General features: G+C 42.3%; 1 protein-coding gene across 1 annotated transcript; it reads right to left on the reverse strand.

Annotated features, from left to right (window-relative positions):
- Positions 1-4169: 4169 nt before the first annotated feature.
- Positions 4170-10333, reverse strand: LOC148019574 (ABC transporter G family member 1-like). The gene is made up of 11 exons (XM_087699576.1): positions 9781-10333; positions 8538-8617; positions 7943-8232; positions 7627-7798; positions 7323-7409; positions 7105-7233; positions 6614-6808; positions 6362-6448; positions 5937-6209; positions 5706-5813; positions 4170-4728 (listed from the first exon to the last, which is right to left on the reverse strand). Exons 1-11 carry the CDS (start codon positions 10193-10195, stop codon positions 4435-4437), a joined length of 2130 nt encoding a protein of 709 aa, XP_087555702.1. The 5' UTR covers positions 10196-10333; the 3' UTR covers positions 4170-4434.
- Between the last annotated feature and the right edge of the window lie 514 nt (positions 10334-10847).

The following is a 10847-nucleotide window of genomic DNA, read 5'->3' on the forward strand; positions in this document are numbered from 1 at the left end:
CTTTTAGATGAGTTATTGATCCATGAGTACACTTTGTTTGCTAGCTTCTCTATGAATAGAAGCTCTGGAAATATTTTGCAAGCATCTCCACCAGCCAAAGCTTCTCAATGTGTAATACAATGCACTACTATTAAATTTGGCAAGTCTTTTCTAAGAAGCCCAACAACCCTTGTCTTATGTCCAACCATACATGATGCCCCATCAGTTGCCAAGCCAATCATTCTTTGCTTGGATAGACCCCTTGCATCAATAAACCACATCAAAGCATCATAGATGGTCTTTCCTTTTCCATCTGTCAGTGTCATAATACCCATAAAACTTGATTGCTTACATCCCACACTTTTGCATGCAAGATAAGTATCATATACTATCAAATGCATCTCAAGTCCTCTATCTGTATTCTCATCCAAGATCACTGAGAAATATGGAGATTCTAGCATAGATACAATTTGCATTTCCAACAACTGACTTGACATTGCCAAAATGAACTCAATGCTTGCGTATCGACTTGTATAAGAAAAGTACTCTATAGTCCTTGGCATATTTGGAACATTTAGAGACATAGCCAAGTCACAAAGATCTTCAAATGAGGTTGTTGAGTTGTCCTTCTTGGCAACATAATACATTAGTTTCATGGTAGTGATGATGCTTGCCTTATTTGCATCATCTATTGATGCAATGTGCATCAGAATTGGCTTTGCTTTCTTTTCCACTGCACAATTGTACTTGGCCATTGCCATCTTATGGCCACTAGACAAAGCATTTCGCACCATTCACATTTCATAACTCCTTTTTCACCATCCCGCAAAACATATTTGAGCCAAGGAGACCTTTCTTTCCATTGGGCTCTGAATTTTCTTATTGAACCTTGTTTTTTCTCTCCTTCGGCATTTGAAGCATTACTTGCATTTCCCAAAGAAGGTTCCCCTTCCAAGCCGTGCATATTACTTGCATTTTGTGTGGAGGACGACCTTTCCAAGCCATGCATATCTAAATCCTCTTGCAAATCGTCACTAATATCAAAATCAAGAGGACAAGTAGTAGCTTCCTCAAGAGCCGAAGAGGGAGCTACCCAACCAAACATTGCTTTTAGAGGCTTTTGCCTCTTCATTGTTTTGGGTGCCATTGAGAATCTATAATAAAACACATACATTATAAAGCATCAATTTGCATAAACTATTATTATAATGCTTTAAAAAAATAAAGTGATAAAGATTAGATCTCGTACCTTGATCTCACAAGCAAGAATATCGTATAGTCAAAGCCCTTTGAGATTATGGATTACCTCCTCTCCACAAAGTCACAAACCATAAAAGCTCACCCTCAATATCCAATGGAAACTCCTATAAGATGAAGACCACATCAAATTTAGATACACTTGTGTTTACAACCTATAATCATTTAGAGCCCACATACATCTATGAATTACTTATGCAAATCAACAATCACCAATAATCACCTTATGAGTCTCTTAATATGAGAACTCTACAAGGGCAAACTAGTAGTATAAACAATAAACTCTCACTTAATAGCGGCAAGGATCACATAATACATTTCTTCCTTTAGGCATTTCTTTCTCTATTTTAAGATTAGTGTGAGGCTTGAGCAATTGTTTCTTGATATGAGATCTTTCAAAAATAAATTGCCTCTCTCTCTCTCTCTCTCTCTCTCTCTCTCTCTCTCTCTCTCTCTCTCTCTCTCTCTCTCTCATGCAATTAATTCATTACAATTTACAATCGATATAATAAATAAATGTAAATTGTAATAGGCTCATTAAAAATTAAAACCATGGATCATGGAAGGCTAGGGATGGCCGCTAGTCTCTAGGGACTCCCTTGGGAAATATGCAGCTATGGGTAGTGGGCATTAGGCACATCATGCTCTCTCTCTCTCTCTCTCTCTCTCTCTCTCTCTCTCTCTCTCTCTCTCTCTCTCTCTCTCTCTCTCTCTCTCTCTCTCTCTTTCCATGGATGATTGGACCATTACAATCAAAGTAATAGGTCAAATCATCCTGCCTCGCAGTGCCTCCCTCCTGCGGTTGCCCCCCAACCTCGTTACCTCAGGTAGCAAGCTCCGCCTCCTTGGCGTGCTACCGTAGGTTGCAGCCCATCCGAATCCCCAATCCCCTCACAGCCCACAGGTCGGCCTTTCTTCAAGCACAGCCTGGTAGCCTGCTATTGCCCGCTCTCTCATCATCGTGGGATGATTCCCCCTACCTTGGCCTCCAAGCTTCCCCTTCTCCCCCTCCACAAACCCTGCCAAGCTGCCGCAATAGTGCCGCTACCTCCCTTTCTTCCCCATCCTTGGATAATGGATCATTGTCGCAGCTCGCTTCCCCTTCTCCCCCATCCTCATCTCTATTGGCAATAGGCTGTGTTGTTGTAGCAACCCATGGGGTTGGCAGTAGGCAATAGGTGACCGGACTAGTAGCAGGGCCCAGGGGTTGTCTGTCCTTGTCAGCTTCAACAAAGACCATGATATGGTATACCTCATGGACATTGAAATTTGAACCTTAGTGACCTACGAGTTCTCTCTAGAGTCTAGATCCCCCTTTCACATTCGACATCAAAAGTTATCAATCTGTCACCATTAATCGAAATGCAAGTGCCAAGAGGTAATCTAGTTTGAACTTGGCAATGTGGCATAATGCATCCACTTGCATCATGTAACAAAAGTGAACTCAGGAGTCACTGTCAAGAGTCAGTTCAAGACTGAACATACCTTATATGAGGTAGACCATAGTCCAGGGGCCAAGGGGCTCTTGAGTCTTGAGTAATGGTTCAGGCACTAGGTAATGGTTCAGGCAATGGGCAATGGGCAGTGGGCACCCCATGTTAATTAGTAACTTGTATCAAATTCAACTTGCAATTTTTAACTCTACCCATCAAAATGATGCCCATGTGAAATATGTACACTTCAATAGTGACGGGCATATTAAAATAATGAAAGTAAAATACGTTCTATGGACCTAAAAACGTGCATGATGTCCTTCAAAAAGCAGGCTTGCATCCACCCATCCAAACTTCAAAGGTGTCCAAGTTCCAACTTCAATCTTCCAACCATAGAGCAAATAAGAATCCTAAATTTCTATGGATTTCCTTGGGAATGTTGAAAGTCTACCCACCTTGAAGGATACACAAAGATTTCGAGGAAATGTCAATGGAAATTGGAATGCCATATTGCCTATTCCGAAACAAGTTCATGGTTTATAATGTCTCCTCTCACGTAACACGCTCTTCCCACCTTTGACAGGGTCCAATTGAGCAAGGATGCGAAGGGGATCCTAGATATTTCATAAAAAGGATAATAGGACTTTCATATCCCTTTTCAAAGTCACCATGGAAAAGCCCTTTTAAGGAATTGTTTTGAGGCGAAAGATGAGGATTGCTTCTTGGCGACATTGCTTTAACCATGAACTTAATACACTTTTCCATGGACTTGAAGGATGTGAAGAGCTGTGTTGGCTTTGTTTCTCTCATGGGTTGGGATGTGAAAGAGACTCCTCAAAAATGAACAAGATCAAGGATAAGTTTCGAAATCAACTTGCATTCGATAGCTTTAGTTTGTGAGCTTGAGTATCCAAAAGCTCTATAGACCAACCAAAGGAAATCCTTTTGAATGAGTGCTTTGAGGCTGGGAAAAGCGGGAAGGATAGGAGAGTTGGGATCACAAATCACAATATAAAAGCCCTCCCTCTCCATCTCCATCTTATTAGAGCGCATGACTAATAAGCTGAAGTGCTTTGCTGTATGTATCACGCGAGTACGGTTGATATTTTTGGTCTTACTTTTTGCCCTGCATTTATGGAATGCTCTAACACTGAACTTTGTTGGATGATGTAAGGCTTTATGCAGGTGTGATCGATGTTTTTGGTCCTTTTTACTTTCCACTTGATGATGTAATCCTTTGGACGCTGGTTTATGGACCTCAGTGAGGTTATGGACCTCACTCATCACTTGGTTATGCATACACAAACTCTTATATGAACAATATTAGCTTGTGATTCTCGACACTTGTAGAGGCTGAAAATATAGGCATAGTTGTGCCAAACTGAATTGCAAGTAGGTAATCAGCAAGATTGCTTTACTAAACTTCTTGTACATGCATGAAACTGATGGAGGCTTACCATCTATCTTAGTAATGATAAGGTACAAATTTGACTGCTGGTAGCTTGAAAGAATCATAGTTGTTTATTCCATACTTCAGTTTATAAAAAAATGCTTACAAGTACGGGCTTGCATAGGTTAGTGCAAAATGGGATGCGAGGTAAATATCCATATAAGTTGCAGGTATGATGGCAGTAGTGCATAATGGTGGAACACATAACTACACAGCTTGTGCTAAGGGATATGAAGAAGGGTCCTTGTCTCAACGAGAAGTATCAACAAGTAGTCTAGTGTGTGTGAGAGAGAGAGAAAAGGGGGGGGGGGGGGATCAATTGGAATGCTCTCTCTCTTCTTCCTCCTCAAGCAGCTGTGTGGTGGGAGATGCTCGCCGCCTTGAAAGCATGTCACGTATGACTGGGCGGAGCTTCTCCTTGAGCTTGATAAGCCCAAAGAACAGGAACCTGTACAGGACAGCCATGCCTGCCAGTATAAGCAAGTCCACCCACTTGGAGAACCTTTTCACTTGGAAAGTGTCCCTTAATATGGACTCCCCTGTTATTGGTGCTGCACCCTCCACATTGCTTTCAAACTGCAAACCTGCAAAGTCATTTTTGTAGAATCCCTGTTCCAGTCACCCAACACCAAGCTCCAGTCACATTTCTTCCAAAATGCTCAGCTAAAATTATTTGTTGGACACTCAGTTAGTTTAAAAGCTACATTTTAAAATTGATTTTTGATTGCTAACCATTCACAAGTTTTTGATATTTTCTTATGTGGGAAAAGGGGCTCTTTTCCCTTGTTTCTTGCTTACAGTTCAACATCATGAGCTTCTGCTCATAGGTCACGCACATGATCGACTGTGGTGATGAGTCGCCATGGTTTCCTAAACCTAACATGGTGAATCGAAAAGCTCAATAGGCACACATGATCAACCGGCAAACGAGTGCAGTTACTGGAGAGTAGATGCCTCAGAAACTGCTTTTGTCAAAGGCAACTAATAAATTCGTGCCACATGTCCAGTCATTGCTAGCTACCATAGTAAGTGGGGTTAACACACCCTCTACCTGCAGTAATCGGGGACAGTCCAGTTAACTGGGATGCTGCAGAATATTCCATGACACATCAAGTCAGGTACCACGGTGACCCAGCACAAGACCACTGTTGGTCATGTGCGGGGGCTTTCAGGATGGACTACATACCTAGCTAGGTGAGGCCCCACTCCCAACTGCACCTGGCTAGGTATGCAATCCCTCCCTTGCAGAATCTCATAATGTTGTCATAATTCAGAATGTGGGAATTATAGTGGAAATATGTCTAAGACTTCGTGCTAAATCAAGTCCAATCAGAATTTACTTAAATTCTCATTGGCAGAATAAACCAATCATAAGTAAACGATACTCAAATCACTGGAGTTTCCAGTCAGTCCCATGGCACAGTACAAAAAGACAGATCCTTTAGTTACCAGAGAATTGGCAAGTGAAATATCCCGTTAAACAATGATACCAAAATGCTTGCGCATCAGTAGAAGCTTGTTTCACAATAACTCGGCTAATAATAGCATGCCTCAGTAGCATGACCCTCTTTAAAGTGACGACATACCTGATTAGCATAGGTGTGAAAAGCCATGTAGGACATTGGATATCTCCAGAATGGCTTAGGAATGTCATGAGGCAGACGGAAAAACCCACCATTGAGCATGAACACACCCTGAAGAACATAAGATTCAAATCAGAGATTTGTATGTTTAGCACTCATTCTATGCTTAGCCGAGAGATTTATATGTCTAGCACTCATTTGTGTGTCCATAGCAAATCCAATTGCAGGCATCACCTGAATCCCTGCTCCTGTAATTATGCCTAGTAAGAAGTCGGGAACAATACTTGCAACCATCATCATCAAGCTCTCCACCACAAGCATGCAAGTGTAGAGGGTCAGGACAAAATAGGCAAAATGATCAAACCCATGATGCAGATCAACCAAGAAGTATGCTATGGCTCCAGGCAATGCCGATATTAAGAACAGGTAGGGGCTGGAAGAAAGGGTGTTGGCAACTACAAAACTGGCCACTCCATAATGACCATTTAACCTCTCCCTGTCAAAGACCTGAAGAACAGTAAGGACACCATTGAAAAACGTGTACAAATTGATCAATACAGAGCAAAGTAAACATTAAAACCTCTTTTGATACAGACAAATGTAGGAATAACGGGATGAATTCAATTTAAATACTGAAGTTGCCAGAATGCAAATGCCACCTTCATATCCTCCACAAAGGCTGGAAAACCCCCAATTGCCATGAAAGTGAGAAAAGCTGCCACAAACATCAACATTGCGCCTCGTGCCTGCCAACATCAGGTCCAATTAATGCTCTTTTAGTGTATTAAAGTGGCATAAAAACAAATATACAGGCCACCAGAGTGTAATTGTTGTCACATGTCTATGCTGATTATACAAAACGTTTAGTCCTTGAGATGCTTTAATAGATGACTAAGCTTACTGAAGCACACCTGAATAGCACTAAAGCTAGTTCCAACTTTGTAGAAGATGGTGCCCACACAAATGCATAATGCAATGTATATGGCAAGTCTTAGCCAGTAGTACCCAAGGTCTCTATACATATTCTTGAATGATCTGATCGTCAGAACTCGAACTTGGATAAAGAAGTTCGCATGGTCTGATGAAGTTTGCAAAGGTGCTCCTTGCTGCACAGTATCAGCAGATGTGTCACAATGCAGCGAGGCTGAAAACAGTAATTGGAGGATAAATGCGGTGTGCCATTGTTAACAGAGAACTGGCATGCATAATTAGAACACAAGTTTGGATTCAAACAAAGACTGCTTCAGAGCAACTGAGAAACCACTTATTTAGTTTTTATACCTCACAACTTTAGTAGGCATGACAGATAGCATCTTGAAACATAGAAACACTATGAATGATATCTGTTATAGTTTGACTTACTAGCTCTGCTACTGAAAGAATAACTACAACTAATCCGTACCAGCTTGGACAATTCATTCGCACGGTTTGTAACCTCCAAAGCTGTATCAGATGCGGCATAAGCTTTAACAAGAGTGTCTATGACCTGCTTTGTTCTGAGCTTCACTCCTGGAGCACCTTCCTCAATATCCTACAGGAATCAGTTTAAAAAAATTCAGGACAAGAGTATTGTTGACACGAGGTACCATAAATAGCTTTTAAAGGCAGCCAAAACATTACTCGCTCAAAGTCTTCGTTGATGGTTCGAAGATAGTGATCAGATGGATTTCGTAAAGGTGGGCAAGGGAAACCATTTGCAGAGAAGAACTGCAGAAACAAGAAGATTCATCAGTGATAATACTGCACATTGGTGACTAACTCTGTGTCTCTGATTAAAATTTGGGACCTAAATAACAACATAGAAGGCAGTCATTGCTGTTTGAGATGGGCCCTTGCCTGGAAAAGGCAATAAGGATGTTGTCTTTAAGAAATAAGATCATTTGCAGGAGCTACCAGTGAAAACAAAATTAGCTGTTAGTCGTACCTCTCGTGCCTCTGCTGCAGCTCCAAAATAGACGGTCTTTCCTCTTGAAAGCAAGCATAGGGAGTGGAATAGCTCAAAAACGTCACTGCTGGGCTGATGAATTGAGGCAATGATAGTCCTTCCACCCAGTGCTAGATGCCTCAACCGATTGATCACATGAAATGCAGCAGCACTGTCCCATCAAATTATAACATTCTCTAATTAGCAACACAGCTCTTGAACTTACACATGAAGGAACTGCTATACAATAAGATTCGTGTCTTCTTATAATCAATGACACAAATTGCTCAATTCTTTCCGGATAGAGTCCTTCTACCTATCCAATCCACTCGTAGGTTCATCAAGGAAGAGCAATGGAGGCCTTGTCAGTAGCTCAATGGCAATGCTGACTCTTCTTTTCTCACCTCCGCTCAGTCCCCTTGCTCTCCATCCTCCAATTTGTGTGTTGACTGCCCCATGCAGACCCATGTCTTTGATTGTGCTGTCAGCCCTCTCTCTTTTCTCTTCAATGGACATACTGCTGGGAAGCTGCAGTTGTGCGGAATAAAACACTGCTTCTCTCACTGTTAGAGTGGCCATGAGGACATCATCTTGCGTGACATAAGCCTGCAGCAGCCAAGCGACGTCAGAATCCTCATCACATGTTAGAACTGCAGTTCAGAAGTAAATCATAAGCGTAAAACTCAGCCAGATCAGAAGTGACTTGCAACAAATATGCAAATCCAGAAGTGATTATTTGTTAACAAACGTGTTGATTTTGACAACTTGAACAGCCAGGTACATCAAATGTGTACTTTGAGACTATGTAATGCATGAGGAGCCAGAGAGGTAATCAGTTAAAATCTAAGCTAAATGAATGCTGCGCCAAGCTGAAATACAGCAGAATTACACACATAGCTTGGCAGACTTACAGAGTTTCCATAGGATAATGATTGCCGTCTTCCGTTCACTAAAATTTCTCCCGTCTGTTTAGTATTGTGAGAAAGCCTCCCTGCGAGATTTAAAGAAAGATAAGCACCTATACAGGTTGAGGTGAAGCCAGACGGGTATGTTCTTCACTCAAAGCAATCCTGCAGTGTCCTGGTTTATAGCTCGTTAAAAAAAGGGAAACCTGATACGCAGTGCTGGAAGAGGGGTTTCTCAGAAACAAAATGACTACAGGAGGGGTTATTTGATTATCCTTGTCTAGCATATCTGTATGGATTCGGTGATGCAAGAGGGGGATAACTCCACGCCCAAATTTAGAAGAGCAAAGTCATAACGAACGCAATCAATGTTCGGGAAAAAGGACATACCAATGATGCAATGGGGAACTGTCCAAATTTTGCCAACCAGACAATTGTTTTCACCATTGTACAAGAAAATTAGCAATGGGATCAATCAAAAAAGTGTCCCATCGTTTAACCAAGAGGAAACAGAAATCTCTTTAATATAAATTCTTTGGATTGGGGAGGGATTTACCAATGAGTGGGATGGGGAGTTGTCCAATTTTCTGTTTGCCCAATAAAAAAATCTTTGGTACACACCATTTCAGCTCGATGCAAATACGATGCAACAAGAGAGCAATAGGGAAAGAACAGAGGGAGAGTGAAAGAAGGGGAGACGGATTGTTGATGGGTTCAATTGAAAACTTTGATACACACCGTTTTAATATCCATGCATTTAATGACCAAATCAGCACTTGGAAAAGAAAAGAGAGAGTGAAACAGACGGTTGTTGGGTCCAATTGACAACTTTGATACACACAATTTCGGCTCAATGCCAAAGCAAATGAAACAAGTCAGCAATGGGCAAAGAACGGAGAGAGAGTGGACTGTGGAAGAATGGGAGACAGAATGTTGATGGGTTCAATCGCAGAGCGGTGCGTCCCGAGCACACTACAGGGAAGACAACCCTTTTTCTCGCATGGGAAATGTCAAAAACTTCTTGTGAATGCACAAAGAAACATAAAATCTCTGATACATACTATTCCAGCTGAATGCTATGTTACAGGTGAGACAATGGAAAAGAACAAAGAGAATGAAAAAGAAGGGAAAACAGAGCACCTGCACAGGCCATTTCAGCTCTAACTCCATGCAAATGCAATAAGTCAACGTCTTGTGAGGATGTGAAACAGGGTTAGAGGAGAACAAAAGCCAGCAGAAACAGAGTTACCTGCCAGTGTGTCCAGTAGAGTGGACTTTCCCGATCCGGAAGGACCCATGATAGCCATGATTTGGCCCGGCTCTGCAAAACCAGTCAGGCCATGCAGCAGGGCCCTGGATTTTTCGTTCTTGGCGGGGGAAGGCACGGTGACCCACAAGTCCTTCCAGGATAGAGCGACACCAGGGGCGCTCGATCGAGAGACTCCGCGGCCAATGCCATTGCGTGTCGCATTGGGATTGGATGGCAAGGACCCGTTATCATCTTTGCTCTGCTGGGGAAGGCTTTCCGGAAGAGGAAAGCTCAGGGGGTGCGAGAAGAGCTGCTGGGCGGCCGCAGTGCGGGAGAGGAGGAGATAGTCGGATGAGGAAGTTTCCGGCGACGGAGGTCCGTGACGGGGAGTTTCCCGATCGGGGAGAGGATCCATTACGGCGGATGCTGACGGAGGAATTGACGGAAGACTCCCGCCTTTCAAAACCACAGAAATCGGGAGCGACAGGAGATTGGCGGGTCACGGTCCACGGAGGAGAACTCAAGAACTCCAGAGCTGTGACAACTTCCGTTTGACGGGTAATCCCGGCGTCTTAAACACCCAGAAATCGGCTTCAAAGCGGTCGACTTGATTGTACGTACCTGTGCCGCCACGTGGGTGACCCTCATTGTCCCTCTATTCGTCAAACTTTCTTAGCTTATTATAAAATAATTAATCATATTTTAAGTAAATAACTGGATTCAGGACAAAACGAAAAAGGCACAACATTGACCTTTTCAAGGTTCCGATCAACATTCACCATCCTAAACGGCGGATCAGTAATAATCGTGAAGAATACTATAGGCTAGAATGAATTGCAAAATCTTTTTAAATCACCTTTAAAAACGTGGGTAGAAAACGTTTGAGGGAGTTTTATTTAAACACAGCAGGCAAAAGTTAGTTGCATGTGGAAGGTTAGTCATCCTGGTTCCTCAACTTTGATGTCCATCTTCTTCACCTTAGAACTAGTTTCCGTAAGATTCAAATGAAGGTCGCTCATGCTTTTAATGAGTTCATCCATGATATCATTTTTAGAAGGAATAGAAGA

This window comes from Lygodium microphyllum, chromosome 19 (genome assembly GCF_053477565.2).
Source record: "Lygodium microphyllum isolate KBCC chromosome 19, Lygodium_microphyllum_v1.1.10, whole genome shotgun sequence".
Classification (NCBI taxonomy): Eukaryota; Viridiplantae; Streptophyta; class Polypodiopsida; order Schizaeales; family Lygodiaceae; genus Lygodium; species Lygodium microphyllum.